The sequence below is a fragment of the Globicephala melas genome, chromosome 6 (genome assembly GCF_963455315.2).
Source record: "Globicephala melas chromosome 6, mGloMel1.2, whole genome shotgun sequence".
In the NCBI taxonomy this organism is placed as follows: Eukaryota; Metazoa; Chordata; class Mammalia; order Artiodactyla; family Delphinidae; genus Globicephala; species Globicephala melas.
The window spans coordinates 105882119-105907692 of record NC_083319.1 but is presented as its reverse complement, the minus strand read 5'-3'; the positions used below and the strand labels follow the sequence as shown (position 1 = coordinate 105907692).

At 40.4% G+C, this 25574-nt stretch overlaps 1 protein-coding gene across 2 annotated transcripts in view; it reads left to right on the top strand.

Annotated features, from left to right (window-relative positions):
* The window catches only part of KIF13B (kinesin family member 13B), a 187670-nt gene that overhangs the window by 142403 nt on the left and 19693 nt on the right, over positions 1-25574 (top strand). Inside the window, exons 36-38 of one of the 2 annotated variants that reach the window (XM_030879138.2) lie at positions 3746-3784; positions 9657-9768; positions 17282-17415. In XM_030879138.2, coding sequence (XP_030734998.2) covers positions 3746-3784; positions 9657-9768; positions 17282-17415 — 285 coding nt within the window. The remainder of the gene's footprint in view (positions 1-3745; positions 3785-9656; positions 9769-17281; positions 17416-25574) is intronic. The other variant, XM_030879140.2, reaches the window with a different exon arrangement.

Below are 25574 nucleotides of genomic sequence, written 5' to 3'. Positions count from 1 at the left end.
GATTAGCTCTTGATAATCATAGCATAGTTGTGATTAGCTAAACGAAGCAGAGTTTATGGAAAATTGTGTCATTATTAATTATAAATAACTCAAGTATTTTAAGGAAAATATAAGAAAAAACCATGACTTTCTGTGTTTTTTTGAAATCCATCTAACCCAAATCCTCTATCATGAATTCCTTGAAAAAAAGTAGCCAGAATTTCTTCAGCTTTTCTCTCTCATCCTAGTTTCCTTATGTTTAAATGAAGAAAATAATAGAAAACAGTAGTATCTGCTTGAAAAAGAATTATTGTTTCATCTACACCAAATAAACAGAATAAAGGAACACAGATGCTGTAATAGAAGTATGCCTAGGTAGAGTAGGAGCCCAGAGGAGGGAGTGGGCACTTTTATAGGTATTATTCAGGGACCAAGAGAGGCTACAGAGAGGGGGAACTCCCCACCCCCAATAAGCTTAATGCTGAAAGAGGATAAGGTCCACCCAAGGCAGGGAAGGGCAAGAGTGTGAACAGAAGTGTGGAAGGAGGAAAGAGCATGAGTAAAGCAGAGAGGGTACAGTGTGGGGTAGAGCCCAGAGAAAGGGGCCTTATTTCAGAAGTTCCTATAGATGTGCCTAGGAGTAGCTGGGGAGCTGGGTCCCTTGAAGGAGTCTTTTTAAACAGTCTACCTAAACCCCACTCATGTTCCTGGCTGTGGTGTATAAAATTACGTTAGAATAATGTACATAGTAGAAGTGTGTACAGTTACCAATGCACAAGTGAGGGTGGGGACAGCAGGTGGGGTAGAGGTCTCAGCAGTGGGGAGGGGGAGGGAGAGATTCAGGACGTGCTCAGGAGATGGAAGCTCTAGAACTCGGCGACATGAAGAATAAGGTGGAGCCCAGGGGAGACAGGGTGGCGTGGGCTCTGGGTGACAGTGCAGAGAGGTGAATGTTGCAGGCACAGGTTTGGGGAAGAAAATGATGGAGGTCAATTTTGGACAAAAGGTTATGTCTGCCAGTTCAGGGGTCTGGAAGCCTGAGCTGAAGACAGATTGGGGAGCTCAGGACCTGGTTGGAACAGCATGAGGGATTTGAGCACAGAGGCGAGGCTGTGTGGGCGTGATGGTGATACTTTCAGGCCTGTGCAGGAGGGGAAGCCGGCCAGGGCCACAACGGACCGGAGTCCTCAAAGAGGAGGGGAGGCGCAGGAGGGCGGCTTGGAAACTGGTGCCGGAGAAAGGCGGTTTAGGAGCTCCTTCCAGATTCCTCAGAGACCGAAATGAGGACTGAAAAGACTATTTTGGGTGTGAGAGTGAAGAGTTTATTGGAGGCCTTTCCCAGGGCAGTCTCTTCTGTGGAGGATAGGGGAGAAGTAAGCAAAATGTGTTTTGGGGCGTTTTTTTGTTTGTTTGTTTTTTGCGGTGCACGGGCCTCTCACTGTTGGGGCCTCTCCTGTTGTGGAGCACAGGCTCCGGACGCGCAGGCTCAGCGGCCATAGCTCACGGGCCCAGCCGCTCCGCGGCATGTGGGATCTTCCCGGACCGGGTCACGAACCCATGTCCCCTGCACCAGCAGGCGGACCCTCAACCACTGCGCCACCAGGGAAGCCCTGTTTTGTTTTTTGTTTGGGTTTTTTTTTTGGACGTGCTGTGCAGCTTGCAGGATCTTAGTTTCCTGACTAGGGATCGAACCCGTGCCCCCTGCAGTGGAAGCGCAGAGTCCTAACCACTGGACCGCCAGGGAAGTCCCAGCAGGGCATATATTAAATGAGTAAATAAATTACACATTTTTTTGTTACTCTACCAGGACCTTTCCTTTTTCAGTCATCTTGATGTCCTGGGGCCCCTGGGTAACTTAGAGAAGATGAGGAAATTCTACCCTCTCAGATTTTACTGGTGTCCTGGTGCCGTCCCAGCAGCAAGGATCTGGCTGTGTCCGCTCTATTTCAGCATGTATTTTCAGTTTTCGTCAGATGCCTCCAAGCAGTGAAGGACGCTTTTCTCCTGTTGCAGCAGTTTGCAGTCTTCCTCAAAACTTGGCGTCTCTCACCCCTGCGCAACCACGGCAGTCCCCAGCCTCTGATGGGCAGTGGAGTTCTTGTCAGGGAAAACAGAAAGGCCAGCTCCCCATTACTAACGTGCTCGCAGTTCAGCTGTGGAGCTATTATTTTATCTCCTTGTGAACTGTTGGCCCCCATGGGCCCTGAATGGTTACCAGGTATGGCTGGGATTCCATCCACTCCATCACTGTCACCATGGGCATCACTTGACTTCCTGCTTGTGTCCAGATCAGTAGGTTTTATGAATGTCCAAATACCAAAATCAGACACCTTTTGCTTTTCACTAGGGGAAAGGTAGAGGAAAACTGTTCTAAGATTTAATGGATGGACCTGTTTAATGAGTATGGAAATTCAGGTGACAGAGGATCATAACTGATGCTAGGAAACAAAGTGATGAGAACACTCATCAAAGAGGATTTGATTCCAGGCTCACTTCAGCAGGGAGCACAAAGTGGTTCCCCCTTTTGCAGGTGTGCGGCCCTCAGTAGTTTTATCATTTAAAGCAGGGCCTCTTAAAAGATTTTTAAGGAAAATAAATATTTTTTAAATTGTATTTTCTTACTAGCGAGAAAAGAAACGTTTCCCTCCACCAATAGCAGCAAGGAACAGAGATTCCTCCCTTTGGTCTTTTAAACGAAACAATGAAAAACATCGTCAAATATGGCATTGCTTTGAATTCAAAATTGTTATAATGCTGTGCATAATAGAATTCCTCAGGGTAGTGTTTAAACTAGTTGACATACAAATTATCCAAGTCCTATTAAACCCCTTTACACAGCAGCCGTGCTCATAGACATATGAAATGACATATATATGAGGGTGCCCATTGCCGCATTGTTTATAATGGCAGAAGATTGGAAACAAGCTAAATGTCCATTGGTTTGGTCTGGTTAAATCTATTTTCTCCCTGTGAGTGTGCACATGTGCACACACATAAGTAAATGGGATACTATACAGCTGTAAAAAATAATTAGGAACCCCTCCAGGTACTAATGTGGAAGATCACCAGGATATACTTAGTGATTAAAAATGCAGTGCAGGGCTTCCCTGGTGGCGCAGTGGTTGAGAGTCGCCTGCCGATGCAGGGGACACGGGTTCGTGCCCCGGTCTGGGAAGATCCCACATGCCGCGGAGCGGCTGGGCCCGTGGGCCATGGCCGCGGAGCCTGCGCTTCCGGAGCCTGTGGTCCGCAATGGGAGAGACCACAACAGTGAGAGGCCTGCGTACCGCAAAAAAAAAAAAAAAAAAAAAAAATGCAGTGCAGCACAGTATGCTACCATTTGACTTATAAAAGGAGGGAAACAGAGAGGTGCATGTGACTGTTTATAGATTTGCTCACATAGACACAGGAAACCCTATAAGGATATATGATAAACAGATACCATTACTTACCTGCCTGGGGAGAGAGTAGAAGCATGTGGGCACCTGAGGTAGGAGGCTTCTCACTGTGTGCCTTTTTATATTACTTGTTTTTTGGATCATGGGAACAAATTACCTATTGAAAAAAATTAAATTAAAATTAAAAATTTTTATTCTCTACCCTTTTTAGCAGAAGATTTTATTCTCTAGTAAGTAGTGGTTTGAGAAGGTCTTCAGTTGCTTTATCTGTAATAATTTTCGTGCAAAATCCTCAAGGAGAGATTACTAAAGAAATTGTTCTGGAAAATCTCAAAGACTCATGTTGTTTTTCTTCTTTTCTTTTGGAGACTTCCTTCATTCTGCAGTTTTCAGAGATCCAGGGAGAGGTAATTAATCCATTAGGTTTTTCCTAATGAGTGGGATACAAGTATTATCCTACTATCCTAAAACATGCTTGCTTTTACCTTGAGAATAAGAATGCATTTTTAAATGTAGTTTTTATAAGACGACTAAATTTGACACTGTACTGTTTTTGGCTCTTACCCTTTGGTAAAAATAACTTTGGTAATCGGTATATGCAGTTCCTCTCAAATGTTCCTTGTTACCTGGGCTATGAAAATATCTGTCAGAAGAGACCAGGAACAAAGGCATCTGATGGAATATAGAACGCTCTGGAATGTGAAGAGTAGGAGTTAATTTATTAGTTAAGCAAATGATACAGTAAATGAGAACTTTTAAGCTGTACTTTTTTCAAGCATGGGACGGGGGAGAGAAGCAAAGAAGAGAGCAAAAGTGCCTCGGGCCTTCCTTCAAGGCCACAGAACTTTGCTCAGTGGGACCATCCTGGCTTCCTTGCGTGAAAGTATTTAACATACAGGGAAGTTGAGTCGGAAATATAATTTTAACCTGGAATCGATGCTTAAAATGCTAGAAACTGTATTTAAAAAAAAATGAAAATTATAATCACAGTTACATCTACCTTTCAAACTCGTGTGGGCCTGTTTCTGGGTTCTCTGTTCCATTATCTATGTGTCTATCCCTCTTTCTTGATTATGAAATCAGAGTCACAGACCAGAGAATCTGCCGTGTCCTCCCCACCTAATATCAGAAGATCCAGGTTTAGAAGCAGGGAGAGGCCACGGAGTAAGTTCAAGTCTGCCTTTCCCTACTAATTTTCAGTTAATGTCATGGCAAAGATTACTCAGTCGGGAGAGAAGTAACACTAAAAGGTGTGTCCGGGAGGCAGGAGCAGAGAGTGTGATAGGATTAGGGCTCTTGGGGAGGTGAGAGCAAGTGGTAAGGTACTAAAACAGTGTCACACTTTGGCCTATAATACTTGGAATTCGGCCAGCCACATTTTGCATGGCCTTATTTATTGATGCTCGCTACATATTAAAGTTGGAATTGTTTACTGAGCTCCACCAAGATGCAACTGATGAGCTAATTGATCTTAAAAAGATAAATTGAATTTTATTAACTACTCTTAACTTTTAATTTCACCTTATGGCCTAAAAGAAATCACTCTTGAAAAGCTTTTCAATTAAGAATATAAAATATTCCTAATTGCAGTGATGTTGTTATTTACTGTTACTGGCTATTTCATCATTATTGTAAGGCAGTTTTTGTATAGGTATAATGAAAGCTTAGCAAACTTTTTGTGACCAGTCTACCAGATTAGACTCACATTTAGGTGCAGAATTAATTTCAGCAGATTATTTTTCCATTTAAACAGTGGCTGTGCCTTGAGATCTTTTGCAATCCATGGAACTCTGTCAACAGAAAATACTGGTCTTACTTAAAGACATTTTAAATGGAATTATATATTTTTAAATAAGTTAGTAAGATGTTTGTCAGCTTCTGATTGGAGTTTATGGTGCAATTAAAAATAGCCAAAAGCCTGGATGAATATTCAGTTAACAAAACTGAATTGTGTGTTTTGGCCCCATCACCTTCCTGAAAACTGCAGTTATGTAGTGTGGCACTGGTTAAGGCTGGTACCAGATATGAGTCACCTCTTCTTTAGCTGCACGAGAAGCCACCTTTGGACCTGGAATGTCACTGGTGCTTCTCTTTGTTTACCTCTTTGTCACTTTCCTGATCAAAACCAGACCCCTTGACGGAATACCCAGAGCATTTGTGTCTGTCTGGAGAGCGATAACAGGAAAACAGGAGGTGCCCAAGGGGGACCGATCAGGTCTTCAAGCCAGCTGAGAGCGTGCTGTGTTTTTCTCTGTTGGGTTTTGCCTTTAAGCATAGTGTCCATCGACAGATGAATGGATAAAGAAGATGTGGCACATATATACGATGGAATACTAGTCAGCCATAAAAAGAAACGAAATTGAGTTATTTGTAGTGAGGTGGATGGACCTAGAGTCAGTCATACAGAGTGAAGTAAGTCAGAAAGAGAAAAACAAATACCATATGCTAACACACATATATGGAATCTAAAAAAAAAAAAAGTTCTGAAGAACCTACGGGCAGGACAGGGATAAAGACGCAGATGGACATAGAGAATGGACTTAAAGACATGGGGGGAGGGGGGCTTCCCTGGTGGCGCAGTGGTTGGGAGTCTGCCTGCTGATGCAGGGGACGCAGGTTCGTGCCCCGGTCTGGGAAGATCCCACATGCCGTGGAGCGGCTAGGCCCGTGAGCCATGGCCACTGAGCCTGCGCGTCCGGAGCCTGTGCTCTGCAGCGGGAGAGGCCACAACAGTGAGAGACCCACGTACCACAAAAAAAAAAAAAAAAAGACATGGGGAGCGGGGAGGGTAAGCTAGGACAACGTGAGAGAATGGCATGGACTTACATATACACTACCAAATGTAAAATAGCTAGCTAGTGGGAAGAAGCCGCATAGCACAGGGAGATCAGCTCGGTGCTTTGTGACCACCTAGAGGGCTTTCTCTAGTTGCGGTGTGCAGGCTTCTCATTGCAGTGGCTTCTCTTTGCCGAGCACGGGCTCTAGGCGCGGGGGCTTCAGTAGTTGTGGCTCGGGGGCTTCAGTAGTTGTGGCTCGTGGACTCAGTAGTTGTGGCTCATGGGCTCAGTAGTTGTGGCTCGTGGGCTCTACAGTGCGGGCACAGTAGTTGTGGCGTACGGGCTTAGTTGCTCCATGGCATGTGCGATCTTCCCAGACCAGGGCTCCAACCCGTGTCCCCTGCATTGGCAGACAGATTCTTAACCACTGCGCCACCAGGGAAGTCCCATTGTGGCTGATTCTGAAGGTTGATAGACATGAAAAATGTCAGAAACATCACAGATTGATCTTTCCAGATTTCAGTAGTGGAGCGTGGATTACTGTGGTAGAAGTTTAAAAAGAAAAATGCCATACTCTTTGACTTTGAGAGCTGAGCTCATAAGAAAGCAGAAAGGCCTGGTGTCTGGCCAAGTCCTTTTTATTCATTGTCCTGAGTTGATCTCCCTCTGAAGTACCTTTAACTGGGATGCTTCCTTTTTTCTTCCCCAACATTTCAGTAAAGGGAGAATAACCCTGGACCAGCCAAGCATGTGAAATGTATTGGAAAGACACTAATTGCCTTGTCCCTGGGTGGCAGTGTGTGTTGCTAGACCCCGGACCACAGATTCCACTCCTGGCAAGAGAATGGACATGTACAGCCAGAGAGAAAGAATATAGTGAATGATTTCAGTGGAGTGTTTCTCCAGAGATCTGCAGGTATCAGAAAGAGGAGGGAGGAGTGTTATACCAGTTTATCATCCAAATTTGTTGTTCCCTTGGAAGCAGAGCCTGTTCTGTCCCAGAGCGATTTGAGACACTCTGTGTCCCCGTCTCTGGTTAGCGAGACTGTGAGATTCCTCAAGGTTAAGATGGTGGTTAAGGGAGATGGATGAAATGAGTCTCCGTTTTTCGTTCTCTGATGGGGCTAACGATATGGCTAAGGCTCTGTGTAAGTACTGTGTGCATCCTTTCAAATGTTTTCACTTGAGATATTCGAATATATGAGACAGTAAGAGTTACTGCCTCTATTCAGATTTGGGAGTAACATTGGGTGTGGGAGTTCCAGCTGGTAAAAATTACCCGGGAAGCTAGCAGAGCCCTGAGTGTGCCTTGGGGAAGAGGTGACACCTACAGTATTTGTCACTGGACCACACCAAAGGGCTGAGGTGCTGACTCCAAATCTGCTGCTTAGTTTTCCTAAGGGACAGAGTCCCACTGTGTCAGCTGCCAAACAAGGAAGAAAAATGTAAAGTATGAAAACAGATTTATTCTGAAATTAAGTATGTTGTCTTCAGAACAACCTTGCATGAGCTTAAACCCTGTAAAGAAAGCGTGAGACTTTTCTTCCTCTGAGCTCAGTAGAGTGTTGACTTCATTGTCCCGTCACCTGATGGTGACATCCCAGAGTACACAGAGCTGCAGCTTCCCAGACAGATAATTAAATTTAAATGCAAAAAAGTTAATGAAACATTAAAGTATGTAAATCAGTGTGTGATTCATAGTAACACAAATGCTCCTACAGTGACATGTTCATAGTTCATTTCCCTCATCATCTCTTCATGTCTCTCTTGCTTCCTAGCTTCCTACTGTTGAGCATCATACCTTTGTTAAAATATCAAGTGCTGAGAGAGTTCCTGGGGAAAATGGGCTTCTGTAAGATAAACAGGATCCAGATCACTTAGGGCTTATCGATTTTATGATCAGTACTTAGGTTGCTGCTAAAAGCAGATAGGTTTCCAGTACATGTTGGCAACCTAAGAGGGCTTTCTTCCCCCATCCACCTTCAGGAGCAGCAAAGAACTTACTTTGCAGGCGATTACTAATGAAGACTCAAGTTGATCGTCAGGGTCACTCATCTGTGGAGTACTGGCTTAAACTAATATAAAATACCATTTTTTAAACTCTGGTGAAAAAGAAGTCAGAGTGATTATCAGAAGACCAAAAGAGAACGTACAGCATTTAAAAGAGTTATGTCTCATCTTCATTACTGGTTTTTATACTGGTAGTATGGGTTGGGGTTTATTTCTTTACTGGATGGGACTGATGTTCAAAGTGTTTCGGTGCTGTCACCATTTTTATGGCTCAAGCTCTAGACAGGTAAACTAATCCATCAGCTGGTGGGCATTGTTTTTGTATTATGCAGTGAACTCTCTTTAATGGGAATTTACAAGACAAGTTGAAAGTACAGTCAGACTTGTTCATTCAGAGACTACCATTATTGGCAACTTGTGACTACTTGGTTTAGGCTTAACTGCCACTCACCTTTAATATCTGTTAAAAAAAAAATGAGAGGCTTGGTAATATGCTGTTCTAGAGTTTTTACTTTCATGAATGGTATGTGGCGGAGGAGAAGATGCCTGACTGTATTAGAGCTGTTCCTAGGCTTCCGTCGAGAATCTGAAGTGAAAGAGGGTATCTTGAGGCACAAGAGCAGAGAGGGCCTAAGGAGCAGAGCGGAAGGGAGGATTTCAAGAGGAATGTCTTACTAAATCCCTGTTTTGTGAGAAGCAGCATGATATAGGAGAAAGATTATTAGGAGGCTGTAAATTGTAGTAAGCAGTAAACCAAGGTTTATTTAGTTCATGTGATTTTTGTCAATGACATTGCATCATCTCACAGATTGACCAAGTCCTCAAGTCTAGGGGACGCAAAGAAGGTAAGTCTCTACCTTCAACAGCTGCTGAGAGGGAGGAAGGTGCACCGTCGCTGGCACAGGTCTTTGCATTGGCAGACATGACCACCTTGCCCCGTCCCTAGCCCATCGGGGAGTGAACACCAGTGTTCACAGGTGTGCAGTGGAGCGACTGCAGGTACAGGAGAACCACCGACAGCATGAAAAATTGCTATTCCTGTACTATACTGTCAACCTCTTGAATTTTGACACCTAAAATTTTTAATAAAATAGAAATGCTTTTTTTAAAAAAACAAAACTTCAGACTGTATCTTTATCCTAGAAGTTCATTCTGCATTTGGCTTCAGTCCTGCCTTAGGCAAATGTTTAGCCATTTGGACAAAATGGGCAGAAAACATGAACAAATTTCTCCAATATACAAATATATGAGTGGCCAATAAGCGCATGAAAAGATGCTCAACATCACTAATCATAGGGGATACCCAGATGTGAGGTGGTATTATTAGGGAGAGCAATTCTATAAAGAAGAGGAAGAATACTTAGGTAATAAGATTTATCATGTCCTATAACAAGAATAAAGCTTTAGTAATGTGTAACAGATTTCTCTTCAGTATCTTTAGATTTTTTTGTTAGTTGATATGAATCAAAATTCCTGATTTTGTCCTTAATAGGGCCGGTGGGAAAGTCAACAGGATGTATCGCAAACTGCTGTTTCTAGAGCAACCACTCCGGCTGCCCCATCTCCCCCTGGTTGTCCCCAAAATAACCATTCTCCTGATGCAGGTAAGTTACATTTTCCTTTTTCAATCACTGTCATGAAATTTGAGCATCTTTCAGAAGTAGTTTAAATCAGGATTTCCTACCAGGTAACCACTGTCCTACTAGTTAATGCCTGTCTGAATTTTCCCCTTCCTTATCATAACGTGTTGAGTCCCATTGTTTTGAATGTTGAATTTATCTTGCATTCCTGTGAGAAATACCACTTGATCATGATGTGTTGTCCTTTATATTTGTTTGATTCTGTTTGCTAATATTTTGTTTAGAGTTTTTGCACATATGTTCTATGATGAATATATGTACCTTTTTCATAACATTGTCTTTGTTAGGTTTTGGTATCATGATTACATTGGTTTCATCAAGTGACTTGAGAAAAATTTCCTCATCTTTTTTTCCTGAGTTTATGTGAACTTGGTATTACTACTTCCTTAAATGTTTGACAGGATTCACCAGTGACACTCTCTGGGCCTGGAATTTTCTCTGTGGGAAGATTTTAGATTATGACTTCAATTTCTTTATTATAAAGTTAACTTTTTATATTTCTTTGTAAGTTTTCATAAATTATGTTTTTTAGGGAAATTTCTATTTCACCAAAATTATTAAATTTATTTACATAAATGTTACAGTGTTCCTTTATTGATCATTTAATGTTTATAGGATCTGTTGTTATGTTCATTCTTTTTATTCTAAATAGATAATTTTTGTTTTCTTTCTGTTTTTCTTAAATACTTTTTTTTTTTTTTTTTTTTTTTTGCGGTATGCGGGCCTCTCACTGCTGTGGCCTCTCCCGTTGCGGAGCACAGGCTCCGGACGCGCAGGCTCAGCGGCCATGGCCCACGGGCCCAGCCGCTCCGCGGCACGTGGGATCCTCCCAGGCCGGGGCACGAACCGGTGTCCCCTGCATCGGCAGGCGGACTCTCAACCACTGCGCCACCAGGGAAGCCCTTAAATACTTTTGAAACTGGTTTGTCAGTTTTCTTTAGTCTTCCCACAGAGCCAAATTGGTTTTATTTTCTGTTTCATTGATTGTTATTTCTTTCTGCATTTCACAAATTTTGGCACGATGTGTTTTTTTTATCATTCTGTTCCAGATATTCGAATTTCTCTGATTTATTCTTCGACCCCTGGGTTATTGGGTAGCATATTAATTCATTTTCCTATATCTTGGGGGTGTATTATTATTATTGATTTCTTATTTAATTTCATTATGAGCAGAGAACAGACTCTTCAAAATTTCAATCTTTTTAAATGTTTTGAGACTATATTCTATCTTAGTGAACATTCTATGTGTATTTGAAAAGGTCTATTCTGTTTTGGGCACAGTGTTCTGTATATATCAATTAGGTCAAGTTGGTTGATAACCTTGTTCAAACCTGCTGTATCTTTACTGATTTTTCCCCCCTCATATTTGTTCTGTCGGTCATTGAGAGAAGGTGTTGAATCTCTAAACAATGATTGTGAAATTGTCTATTTTTTCCTTTAATTATAACAGTTTTTGCATGATTCATTTAGAAACTCTGTTACTGGGTATAACACATTGGAATTGTTATTTTTTGCTGACATAGTTATGTTTCTTATTATGAAATGTCCCTTTAGCTCTCTGGTAATACTCTTACTTTGAAATCTGTCTTGCTTGATATTAGTATAGGCACACGAACTTTCTTTTGCATATTGCTTGCATGGTGTATCTTTGCCTCAGTCTTTAAAATTTTAGCCTGTATTTTTATCTTTAAGAGTGATTATCTTATAGACAGCATATTTAGGTTTAGTGTTTTTTGTTTATCTAGTCTGACAATTTCTGCCTTTTAATTGGCATGTTTAGTTCTTTTACATCTAATATTATTATTGTTATCTCTGCCATGTTGCTGTTGGTTTCTGTTTGGCCTATTTATTTATTTTTTCCTCTGTAATCTTTTTTGTTTTCCTTTGGGTTAATTGAAAAATATTTTGCAGTATTTTATTTTTTCTTTGGCTTTCTGGTATACCTGTATTTACTTATTAACATCTTTGTTAAAGGAATCTAGTAGGTATCTTTAATTTTACCACAGTCTACTTAGAATTAATAATTACCACTTCCCACTGCACAAATATAAGAATCTTGCAACAGTGTAATTCCATTTACCTGTTCCCCCACCCCTCTTATTTTGTATTATTGTTGTATCTTTTGCTTTTATAGGTGTTGTGAACCCATTTTACAGTGGTTGTTTTTTTTTTCTTTAAAACAGCTCTTTGTCTTTTAAGGAAATTAAGAAACTATAGATAATCTTTTATATTTTCCTTCATATTTATTATTTCTGTCACTACTCCTTCCTGAAGATCATATATTCATCTGATATTATTTCTCTTTAGCCTGAAGAATATCCTGTATTATTGTGCAGTTTTCCTTGAGAAGATGGGTCTCCCCTTTTGAGAATATCTTTATTTCACTTTTTTCTTCAAAGGATATTTTCACTAGGTAGAGAACTCTGAGTTGATAGCTTGTTTTCTTTTAGCTCTTCAAAGACAGTGCATTATCTTTTACACTTCTTTTCTGATGAGAATTCAGCCATCATTTGTGTCACTTTCCCACGACATGTGGTATATCTTTGTTTACGTTGTTCGCTTTCCAATTTTTCTCTTTATTTTTCTTCTTAGCAAGTTGGGCAGTGATGTGCTTAGGTATAGTTTTCTTAGTGTTTATCTTGCTCGGGTTTCACCGATGTTCTTGGGTCTATACATTGAGATTTTTCGAACAGTTTTGGGAAATGTTCAACTATTAGTTAATTACATTTTTCCCCTGCCCTTTTCTGTCCTTCTGAGAATCTAATTGCACACATGTTGTATTGCTTAATATTGCCCTATGGGTCACAGAAGCTCTATTCTATTTTGATTATAATTTTTCATCTTTTTATCTTATTTTTGTTTCTTCTGATTGGATAATTTCTACTGCCATTTCTAGTTTTTTATTAAGCACATCCAAGAATTTTTAAATTACAGTTATTCTTTTTAGCTTTAGAATATCCATTTGCTGCTTCTTTTTAAATAGTTTTAACTTCTCTGCTGATATTTCTTTCATACCTGTATATTTGTTAAGACCATATCTTTTTTTACATCCTTGGACCTGTGTATAAAAACTGCTTTTAAACTTCTTACCTGCTAACTCCAGCATCATGACCAATCCCCTAGTCTTTTTCTGACTGCTTTTTTCTAGTCTATGGGTCATATTTAATGAGTTTTGACAAGTTTATTTACTCATGTAACTTACACCCCAGTCGAGCTCTAGAAGATTTATGTGACTCCAGTTACTCCCCGCAGTGCATCAGTGTTCTGATTTCAGATTAGTTTTGCCCGTTCTACAGTTTCATTTAAATGGAATCATATAGTATGTGCTCTTTTTGTGTTGGGCTTCTTTTGCTCAGCATATCTGTTCAAGTCATCCATACTGTTGCATGTATCAGTAATTTATTCTTTTTTATTGCTGAGAGATATTTCACTCTCACAGTGGAATTTATCAGTTTTTAACCAGTTCTCCTGTTTATGGACATGTGGTTTTTTTGCAGTTTTTGGCTACTGTGACTAAAGCTTGTTCTTGTATAGGTCTTTTTGTAACATTTCTGTTGAGTAAATACCTAGGGTGAAATTACTTGGTCATAGACTACTACCTTGTTTAAAAATTCTGTAAATTAAAGAAAAAGATTCTAATCAGTGTTTACTTGATTTGCATATTTACCACTTTGCTCTGCTCATCATTGCTTCCTGCTCATTCCATGCTTCTGAGTTTAGTTTCTTTTTTAGTGACTATGTATCCATCATTAGCGCTTTTAGCAATCATCTTTTTTTTTAGTGACAAACTGTTTCTTTTGTATGTTAAAGTTTTTATTTTGCCCTCACTTTGAAGAATCCTTTTACTATGGAAAATATCAGACAAAGTAGAAAGAGAATCATGGTGTGCCCTCCAGTGCCCCATGCTGATTTCAGAACGATCAGTGCATCACCAGGCTTACTTATCTGTGCTCCCACTACGTCCCCACACCCTCTCAGAATGACTTTAAAGCAAATCTCAGATATTATCTCATCTGTAAATACTTGTACATGTATTTCTAAAGTAATACCCACAGTAACATTTCATTCCTAAGAAAAATGAAAAATAATTCCAAAATATCATTAAACATCTAGTCAGTGTTCAGATTTCCCCAGTTGGATCAAGAATATCTCTTAGTCATTTTGAATGAAAATCCAAGTAAGGTTCACACATTGTGATTAGTTGATACGTGTCTTAAGTCTGTTTAGTCTATCTGCTCTTCATCTTTTTTCCCTGTTGCCTTGTATTTGTTGAAGAGACCAGGTTTTGTACATAGACTCTGTACATTTTTACTTTTACTGGTGACATCCTCACCAGGTTATTTAAACATGACTCTCTGTCCCGTGTATTTCCTGTAAATTGGTGATTAGATCCACAGCCTTGGTCAGATTCAGGCTAATTTGAGGGAGGGACGGAAGGTAGGGTAAATGAATGGGTAGTTTTATGTACTTCCCTTAGGAGACACATCATGTCTGATTATCTCTTTTTCTGTGATAGATGCAGCCTTTAGTTGATTATTGGCTAGATATTTAATTAGAGGTCATCCTCACTCTAGAATGTTAGTTTAACTGCATGTAAAACTTTAGATTATTCCTAATTTTTTTCTTAGCATTTAGATGATTATATCTTCTACCTCTTCATTCATCTTAAACTTTTTGTTTGTTTATCTCTTCTTTTTTTTTTTTTGGTGGCCATGCCGCGAGGCTTGCAGGATCCTTGTTCCCTGACCAGGGATTGAACCCTGGGGCCCTTAGCAGTGAAAGCATGGAGTCCTAACCAATGGACTGCCAGGGAATTCCCTTGTCTCCTCTTTTTTGTTTCTCTCATCCCTATTTTTGCTTTTGACCTATCTCTTGGCAAATAGCTTTCTCTTTGCTGTATTTGTTTTAATGACTGAGCTCATGATTACAGAATATCCTTCTGTAACTTTTCCTAGTTTACTTAGAGTTAATAGTCCTTTATGGAAAAGGTAAAACCTTAACTGTACAGGTCCGTGCACCATCTGTATTGCCAATGAACTTGCATCGTCTTGGTCCAGCGTGGAGTAGAGGTGGGGATGGTCATGTGCTTCTCTTCAGGCAGCCTCATATACAGATGCCTCAAGTTGCCTGGCTTCTTCTTTTTAAAGTGTTAATTAGGGTACAGTTTTCAAGTCACATATGACTTGAATTAGTTTTTCTTGAAAATTTAGTCTTATTCACTAAGAATAAAGAATTATAAAGAATAAAGCATTAATAAGTCTCCTAATATCATAGGCGTTATCTGCACGTCTGACCCCAGCCTTTGGTAATTAAGAGCAGGTAAGAACAGGGTTGGTTCAGGGCACTTGTCCCTCTCTTGTGAAAACAACTCAAACACCACTGTCTTCCTGAAAGGTCAGTTTCATCATCTTCATTCAGTAAACAGCATGAAAAATTAAAGTTGAATAAGATATGGTCCCTGACTTTAAAGAGGTTAAAGTCTGGATGGAGAGCTGTACGAGTGTGTCATTGGCTATGTGATTTAAAAATGAAAAGCCCCATTTTATTCTAGGGCAGAAGTTATTGGGTTGGCCAAAAGGTTCATTTGGTTTTTTTCCCGTAACGTGGTTCTAGTAGCAGTTAGTTGTCTTTAACTTCATTCGAAACAGTTTTGTTAGATTGTATTGCGACAGCTGTCATATCAGCGTGCATTTAAAAAAAGACTTATAAAACTTGGTGAATTTTTGTGTAGCCATTTTAATATTGAAGATGGAAGAAAAAAAGCAACATTTTCGGCATATTATGCTTTATTATTTCAAGAAAGGTAAAAACGCAACTGAAACGCAAAAACAGATTTGTGCAGTGTATGGAGAAGGTGCTGTGACTGATCGAACGTGTCAAAAGTGGTCTGTGAAGTTTCTTGTTGGAGGTTTCTCGCTGGACGATGCTCCACGGTCGGGTAGACCAGTTGAAGTGGATAGCGATCAAATTGAGACATTAATTGAGAACAGTCAACGTTATACCACCTGGGAGATAGCCGACATACTCAAAATATCCAAATCAAGGTTGAAAGTCATTCGCATCAGCTTGGTTATGTAAATCGCTTTGATGTTTGGGTTCTACGTAAGTGAAGCAGGGGGGAAAAAAACCCTTCTTGACTGTATTTCTGCATGCGATTCTCTACTTAAAAGTACTGAAAACGTTCTGTTTTTAAAACAAATTGTGACAGGCGAAGAAAAGTGGATACTTTACAATAATGTGGCACAGAAGAGATTGTGGGGCAAGTGAAATAAACCACCGCCAAACACACCAAAGGCTGGTTTTCATCCAGAGAAGGTGATGTTGTGTATATGGTGGGATTGGAAGGGAGTCCTCTATTATGAGCTCCTTCCAGAAAACCAAACGATTAATTCTAACAAATACTGCTCCCAGTTAGACCAACTGAAAGCAGCACTCGATGAAAAGCATCAGAATTAATCAACAGAAAATGCATAATCTTCCTTCAGGATAATGCAAGACTGCATGTTTCTTTGATGACCGGGCAAAAACTGTTGCAGCTCGGCTGGGAAGTTCTGATTCATTCGCTGTGTTCACCAGACATTGCATCTTTGGATTTCCATTTATTTCGGTCTTTACAAAATTCTCTTAATGGAAAAAAATTCAGTTTCCTGGAAGAATGTAAAAGGCATCTTGAACAGTTCTTTGCTTAAAAAGATAAAAAGTTTTGGGGGCTTCCCTGGTGGTGCAGTGGTTAAGAATCTGCCTGCCAATGCAGGGGACACGGGTTCGAGCCCTGGTCCAGGAAGATCCCACATGCCACGGAGCAACTAAGCCCGTGCGCTACAACTACTGAGCCTGCGCGCCACAACCGGTGAAGCCTGTGCGCCTAGATCCCGTGCTCTGCAACAAGAGAAGCCACCACAATGAGAAGCCTGCGCACCGCAACGAAGAGTAGCCCTCTGCTCTCTGCAAATAGAGAAAAGCCCACGCGTAGCAACGAAGACCCAACACAGCCAAAAATAAATATAAAAAAAAAAGTTTTGGGAAGACGGAATTATGAAGTTGCCTGAAAAATGGCAGAAGGTAGGGGAACAAAAGGGTGAATACATTGTTTGATAAAGTTCTTGGTGAAAATGAAAAATGTGTCTTTTATTTTTACTTAAAAACTGAAAGCACTTTTTGGCCAACCCAATAGTACTTGACCAGTTAGTGACAAGGCCCGGGGTTGGATTACCCTTCGCATTTAATAGGCACGATGGATATTAGAGCATTTTAGAAGTACCCCAATTGCTGCTATTTAATTGGAAAAGGAAACACCATTGTGTTTGAGGGTAACTATAATAAGAGCATGTCTTTTAATATTAATTTTTTTAAGGATACGTTTTTTGATTTATATTGTTAGATTTGCTTACAAAGGATATGTGGCCAATTTACAGTAAGGAAGATGTCTCTGTAATTGTTTTTGCCTTATCTCTTTTCCTTTCAATATTTTTGGCAGGACTCAGTAACCTAGCAGCCTCCTACTTGAGTCCAGTAAGATCCTTCGTGCCGCAGATGCCGAAGCTGCTGAAGTCTCTCTTCCCCGTCCGCGACGAGAAAAGGGGCAAACAGCCATCTCCCCTCACACATCAGGTAAAAGCGTCACGAAGGCAACAGTGCCCGTGCTCCTAAGAGGTTGCTGGCGCAGTGATGCTCTGCGCTGCGCTGAAGCTGGAAGGAGAGGGTACCAGCACTGGGGGCGTCAGAGCTGGGCTTTCAGACCTGGTAAAAGCTCTGGTAATTTCTCTTCCACTCTCGTCGGAGATAACAGAGCTGTTTAAACGCAGTGACGCTCTCAATCCTTTCTGCTTTTAAAAAATGCCAAGTACACTACTAACGTGAATTATGGTCATATCACTTAGAGCAACAATAGTGAAATTTATGAAGTGCACTTAGTGTTGTTTGTGTATTGCCAAACCGAAAATGTAATTCTATTTTTAATTCTTGATTTCGTTTCTTATTTCACACAATTTTACATCATCCCTGTCCTTGCTGCTCAACCTCTTTTTTCCTCTACTCTGGTTTACCTGTTCTTTCACTGAAATATTAAAAGTGATACCGTGTCTTATTTCCCCTTTTTATTAAAACTCTCTACCGGGCCTTAGAAGAAGTTTTAGAGAAGATGTTAAAGGGTTTTCCAAATAATCAGGAAGCTGCTCTTGTGTGATGGTGCCTGGGAAGGCTGTTGGAAATGCAATTTTTAGCCTCATATAGGTGTGAATTCAGCAGAAAATGATAAATGAGGATTTATTTATACTCATTCAAAAACACATACAGTGCATGTTCAGTTGTTGAAATAGTTCTTTTGACATCAGCTTCTCCATATTCACTTAAACAGTCAAGTTGCAGAAATGTAGGTGAGTCTCCTTGCCTGAGACCTTAACTATTTAAAAGACTTTTCTAAGTTTACAAGTGCATATTCAAGGGGATGGTATTAGTTTTGTAAGGTTGCTATGCAGATGCATAATTTTTTCATTCTAGGATTATATGAGCATATATATCAGCATAGATGCACACATATTGTATGAAAAAAATTAAACATCGAGATTTTTGGAAATGTTTAAATTTAACCGGGCACTAACGGGTGCTTGACAGTTACCAAAATGAATCTGAGATGGCGAGAGCTTAAAAGAAATAGCAAGTCTAATATTTGGTGGGGGTGAGGGTAGGCAAAACGGATTTTGCCACGGGTTCGTCATAGCATACGTTATTCTGTTCTAAACTGCTACATCGTTGTTTCACAAAGTATGATTCATTTACTGTTTGTGCCAGAATTTCCATGGTAGCTTTTTAAAAAGGTAACTTTAAAAAAATACAGCCGGACCTTAAAAAAATGTAACTCATACCTCACCTTGGGACATCTAATAATCTGCATTTATAAGCACCTAAGGTGATTCTTATTCACATTAAAGTTTGATATCCACTGTTTTTCAATTGCTGTTTGGTGAAGACAGAGTTACGTAAGTTAGAGGAAATTGGAACAGTATTAGAAGTCATTGAATCAGACTACCGTTGTTATAATTATCAGCTACTTTAAGCTTTTGATGTAGCAAGTCAAATCACCTGCTACCGTAAGAAGTTACTTTTACTGTTTTGCCAGTGAGTGATTGGTTCCTTTGGATATGAGAGGAACAGCAGTGGTTTAGAAAGAAATCTAGTGATTGGTGGATAATCGCAACTTGTAATGTCCAGTTTAAGAGAGGTAATCTTGAAATATTTTGAAGATATCTTAAGAATGTTTGTTCATTCAGTTTACTTTTTTTGAGCATATATGAGCAAAGGTGTTACAAAAAGTGGCCCCAAATGCTGCATGTTCATAAATAAATGAGAATGTCAATACAAAAGTGGCCTTAACAAAGATGCTCAATGGTGGAGCTAAACTGTTCCATTTGGTTGGTGAAATCCCCACTCCCTTGAAGGACCGTTTCTCAAGGTCACCAGAGCTCCATCTTGCCTGCACTTCTCAGTCCTCATCGTGGACTCGACAATCGTGCAGGAAACATTTGTGTCTCTGGGCTTTAGTGCTTAGCGCTGAGTTTGCCTGGCTTCCCTTCTGTTGGCTGCTCAGTCTTTCTCAGTTGCCTTTTCTGGGACCCTTTATTCCATCAAGCCGCTGATATTCAGGTGTTCCAGAGCTCCCTCCCAGGTAATCTCATCAGCTCTGTGGCTTTTAACTCTTCATGCATTGACGATGCTCACATTTCTATCTCCAGCCCAGGCTTTGCCCCTGAGCTCTGGCCTCATGGAGCTAACCACCTGTTCAGCTTTTCCACTTACAAATCCATTAGACATTCACATTTTACAAGTTCAAAGCATTACTCCTGGTTTCAGCTCCCAAGTCTGTCTACTCCCAGCACAGAAAATACTTACAAAATACATGCCCATCTCAGCGTGTATAGCACAAATGTCCACCTAGTTGCTTCACCTCATAAATAGTCCATCAGTAAAATTTTGTGGGTACCACTTTCAGTCCGGTGACTTCTCGCCATCTGCATTTCTCATCACTCATCCATGCCATCGTCTCTTGCCTTGACTATGCAGCAGCCTATCAATTGGTCTAACTGATGCTTTTTGCCTCACGCAGTCCTGTCATTCACAGAGAAGCCAGGGTGAGCTCCCAAGGCCTTACATTAGTTCATGGCTTGAAACCTTCCACTGCTTCTCTTTGAATAAAATCTCTTCCTTACTGTGGTTTACAGTGGCCTATGTGATCTAGCCTCCTGACTTTTAATCTTTTATTCCCTTTATTATTTTTTATTTATTTAATTATTTATTTATTTTTGGCTGTGTTGGGTCTTCATTGCTGCACGCAGGCTTTCTCTAGTTGCGGTGCGCGGGCTTCTCATTGTGGTGGCTTCTCTTGTTGCGGAGCATGGGCTCTAGGTGCGTGGGCTTCAGTAGTTGTGGCACGCAGGCTCAGTAGTTGTGGTTCATGGGCTGTAGAGCAGAGGCTCAGTAGTTGTGGCGAGTGGGCTTAGTTGCTCCGCGACATGTGGGATCTTCCCGGACCAGGGCTCGAACCCGTGTCCCGTGCATTGGCAGGTGGATTCTTAACCACTGCACCACCAGGGAAGTCCCTATTCCCTTCATTTTATTCTTTGTTCACCATGCTAAGCCATATTGGCCTTTTCATTGTTATTGTTTGTCGCATGAACCATGAAGCTCCTTTTGATCTCAAGAGTTTTTGCACTTGCTTTTCCTTCTACTTGGACTGCTCTCTCCCAAAGTCTTTGCATAGCTACTAGGTCTCTAGTAGACTTGTCTGCTAATAGCATGGTCAAGAAAGACCACTCTAAGTAAATACGTTTGAGTTTAGAGTGGCCTGAACCAACCAAACTAAAACAATAGCATCTACCATACATATTACAGTGTACTCCCATATTTAGTCTTTTCATTGGGAGTCATTGTTACGTTTACATGCTTATCGGTTATCTCCACTCTAGAATGTAATTCTTCAGGGCAGGGGCATAGTCAATGGAAAATATATGTTGGTTGACCATTGACATTTGTACAGCTTGTAATGTTAGATAGTTTGCATGTACCAGGTGTCATCCAGTGGTGTAAAGGACTGTGGTTATAGTTCGGAGGTGAGAGAATCACATCTGAGTGGGGATTTGAGATATCGAGACATATTTATGAAGTTTCTTTCCTAGATTAATGCAGGTTCCACTAAAGAACTACTCTTAAAGGAGGGGAAAGCTTGAGCTTATCATTTTGGACTTATTTGATCAGAGATGCTTGTGTTCTCATTTTTACTATCTCTGCTAAAGTTTTAAGAGAAGTAAATTATAATTTAAAATGACAGTATCAATATAGAGGTTCCCCTTACTAGGACCACTTTAAGTATGCTTTAAGTTGCCGTCACCTAAACAATGTTCCATCCTTGGAATTAGGGCACTTGAGCGTTAATGGAATTTCAAAATAACAGCAACAAGAGCAGTGCTATATTGGCTAGATTTTTTTAGTGTTTCCCAATTTTTTTATAGTAATCTTCACTCTAATGGCATCCTATTCACTTGGAAATCAGATTTGATACCTGAAAGTTGAGGTTCTTACTTTTTTCCCTCCGTGTGGAACCTCCGAGTCCTCCAGGAAGAAGGTTGTTTTATTTCTACCCAGTCTTTGCCTCTGCTTTTTTCTGCTATTGCCCAGGAGTTAAAGGTTCTGTGCTCCTTTAGGCTTTCTCCAGACCTAATAGCTGAAGACTAGTCAACTATATCTCTTATAATAAATGCCTCATCATTCTTCCGTTGTCTTGCCAGGGTTTTGCTTAAAGTGGGGAGCCCAGAAGTGATACTATAACCCCTATGCTTGAAAATAGTGCAACTGTCACTGTCCTCTTTTGAATAATGTACTTCTACCAAAGTGGCATATGATTGCACTTTTTTTAAAGGCAAGTATTTTTAGTTCATTGTGCTCGGGTCAATTAACATTCCCCTTTTTTGTTTGCTTGTTTATTTGCTTACACTCTTGTCAATGCACTTCTCTTTTTATTATTATGTTGTTTAGTTGAAGTATAAAAATACTTAAATAAGGATCTTTAGATTCATTTAGAAAATTTTTCATCTTGATTTTTTTCAGCATTCCTAGGATAGCAAGATATTTTTTGAATAATTATTTAAAAAATACTTCTGTCCTAACTATCATCTGCAAACTTTGAAGGGCATAGTCTGCATTTGAGTCACAAACAAAATATGGAACATTAGGGCGTGAGAGAGAACTCTGTCATATGTGACTAGAGATCTCTCCCCAGGTTACAGAGCGACAGAGCGACACACTTCAGCTCTGCATATTCAGTAACTTCCATCTCCAACCCACGTTTCCCCCTCTCCCTAGCAAAGAGATTATGGGAGACTTTGTTAGATGCATTACAGAAATAGAGGGACACCACGCCTTCCTCTGTATCACCAGTCCAGAAAGCCTAGGACAAAATTCATGCTGATGAATGTTCCTAGACCACCCTGCCCACTGCCTGGCTTAGCCATAGCTCTGTGTGAGGTATGTAGTGTAGCGTAAAGAAATACACAAATACCCCGAAGCTTGCTCTCTGTCTTGATTCTGGTTTAAATTGGCTACTACTGCCTTGTTAGTACACTAATTTCAGTGGCCTGTATAAATAGTCGTTCAATAATCAATACCAGACTAAAAAACTTATATAGGTTTTAGAATGACATCAAAGATAGAACCCAGAAAAATAGAAATCAGTTCACATGCCTAAAAGGAATCTGGATCAATTCTACAGTACAGGAAGGGGTAAATATTGGTATTAACATTGCATAAAACTTAGAGACAAAAAATAGATAGTAACCCTGCTTAAGATTTCTTTTTTTTAAAGTTATTTATTTATTTAAATTTATTTATTTAATTTATTTATTTTTGGCTGCGTTGGGTCTTTGTTGCTGCATGTGGGCTTTCTCTAGTTGCCGTGAGCAGGGGCTGCTCCTAGTTGCAGTGCACGGGCTTCTCACTGCAGTGGCCTCTCTTGTTGCCGAGCACGGGGTCTAGGTGCACAGGCCTCAGTAGTTGTGGCTTGCGGGCTCTAGAGCACAGGCTCAGTAGTCGCAGTGCACGGGCTTTGTTGCTCCGTGGCATGTGGGATCCTCCCGGACCAGGGCTCGAACCCGTATCCCCTGCATTGGCAGGCGGATTCTTAACCACTGTGCCACCAGGGAAGCCCCTTGTTTAAGATTTCTAATGTGAGACGGCACAACAAACTAAACAGAAACCCTCAGATGGATCAGCAGAGACAGTACGTGGTAACCCAGCAGACTATAGAATAAGACAGGCACACTCTCATTTCTGTCCCCACCCAACGTTTCTCTTTTCATCATTTTCAAAGCCATTGCCCTCTCCATTTCCTACCTGACTGTGATGAAAGATCTCAAAACTTCTTCCTTTTTCTGTTTCTGTCCCAAGTTAATTTGGAGACTTAAACTCCTCTGGAAGAGTCACAGTAACAAAGACACTCACAGCAGCCCACCTAAACACCACACCTGGGTTCTCTCCGGCATCGACAACACTTAGATCATTGCACTTAGTTCTGTGTATGTTACTACTAGACATTCATTGACCAACTGGAATTATTTCAGAGAATAACATCAGAAATGATTTATGAGGAAGGATTAAAGAAGTTATTTATAGCTTGACCAAACAATGACTAAGAGAGCTGACTGTATAAGCATTCAGGGGATATCAACACCAAAGGCAGGGAAGAATTGTGTAAGGATGGTTCCAGGCAAGCAGCAGTAGGAAAGGCACAGAACAACAGAAATGAAGTTAACGAAGAGAATGGTAACAACCGTAAATGAGTACAGTGATTTGTAGATAGCAGGGTACTCTCTAAAAAAACCCCAGGGCTTTCTGTCACTTCTGTTTTGTAAAACTAAGATTTTGAAAATATAAAAGTATTCCCATTAAGAACCGGGGAATGGAATAGATCCTGTTTCTACCAGTCATTCTTCCCTCTTTTCTTTGCTAGATTAGGTGGAAGAGAGGCAGAAGTTGTGTAATGAAGGAATGATTATTATCAAAAAAGTACTTTTAATCAGAGTGTCCTTGACATTTTCAAACAAGAACGTTCAATTCCCTCCCTCATGCAAAGATACAAACACACAACCACAGTGAACATCTAATGAAAAGATTAATGTTTATTAACTTGTTCTTTGGAATCAGCAGGTTCTCAGATCAAGATTCTATTATTTGGGGGGGGCATATTTCAGCATCTGAAAAGACTCATGGATCTTTTCTTGTAAGATAGAAGTTAATAGTTTATTCTGAGGAATACAAAAATTTAAAGAAAGAAAATAAAGATTTTAAGAAAGTCATTAGAAACAAAGGTTCTTGTATTTTACAGAATCACTTGGCTTGAACATATTCGTAAAGACTTACGTTTGTCATTTTTATGGAGATCTGTTTTTGTTTGTAATCAGTTTCTGTCTGAGTTCCAGAAATGCAAAAGATACAGCACTGAGAGAGGTGGCAGCTGACAAAATTGCTGTCTTTGACCTTCTGATGCAAGTTTAGTAACTAATCTGGAAAATAATGAACTGCAATTAATGAAATCTGTACTCATATTCAAGTGTGTTTCTCAGACAGCACATACAATAATTGAAAGCACTTCCTGCTCTCCAATTAGTTAGATTGAATTAATGTGGCATAATAGCTTTTTTCATATATCTAGAAGATTGTGTTCAGATGAAGCTGTTTATGTACTTCAAACTTAGGTGCTCCAAATGACGTCTTTGGTTCATTTGGGGAATTAAAGAGTTAATGCTCACATTCAATTTCCACCATGAAAAACACAGCCGCATTTCCGGCCTATCTTTATTTTACCGTCTGCCCCTCTTCAGTGTCCTGCGCTTTGCTTATGGCTGCCTTGTCGACTTCAGGGATGTGTGTCTCCGGTTTCAACACAGCTTCCAGTGTGGAAGATGGACAGGGCCTTGAGTAGAGAAAGCAGCGCCCTGCGCATCTCTGGCCTAGTTGAAAAGATGCTTGGCTAGTTCTTCCGGGTTTCATGTCAGCAATTCCTCCATGTATAAAATGGGGAGAAACAAACACAGCTACTGGTTCTTCCCTTGTGCATGACGATGCTGTTTTAGGCTCTTCATACTTGGGCTCCTCTGATGAAACAAGCCATATAAATGCCTATCCTGGTGTCTTAAGCGTTCATCATCTTAACTAACTAAAATAAGAAAAGGTATCTATACTTTGTTTTCTAGCCTTGAGTTTTCCTTAATTATTCAGGTTATTTTTAAAGGTTATTTCCCCCTGTAGTTTATATTTGGATATGGTATGCTATATTGCTTTTTCTTGAGTTAACAAAGGGAAGTTTGCACAGCCCTTCTGGAGTACAGACTTTTAAAAAAAATTCAAAGTAGGACTTCCCTGGTGGTCCAGTGATTCAGACTCCACGCTCCCAATGCAGGGAGCAAGGGTTTGATCCTTGGTCGAGGAACTAAGATCCCGCATGCCACGCAGCGTGGTCAAAAAAACCCAAGAATTCAAGGCAAGTGATTTCTGTTCAGTTGGTTTGGGGATGTATTTTTAGGCATTCTTCTTCTTCTTTTTTTTTAATTTATTTATTTTTATTTTGGGCTGTGCGCGGGCTTTCTCTAGCTGTGGTGAGTAGGGGCTGCTCTTTGTTGCAGTGCTGGAGCTTCTCACTGCACTGGCTTCTCTTGTTGCGGAGCACGGGCTCTAGGTGCACAGGCTTCGGTAGTTGTGGTGCGCAGCTTCAATAGTTGTGGCAC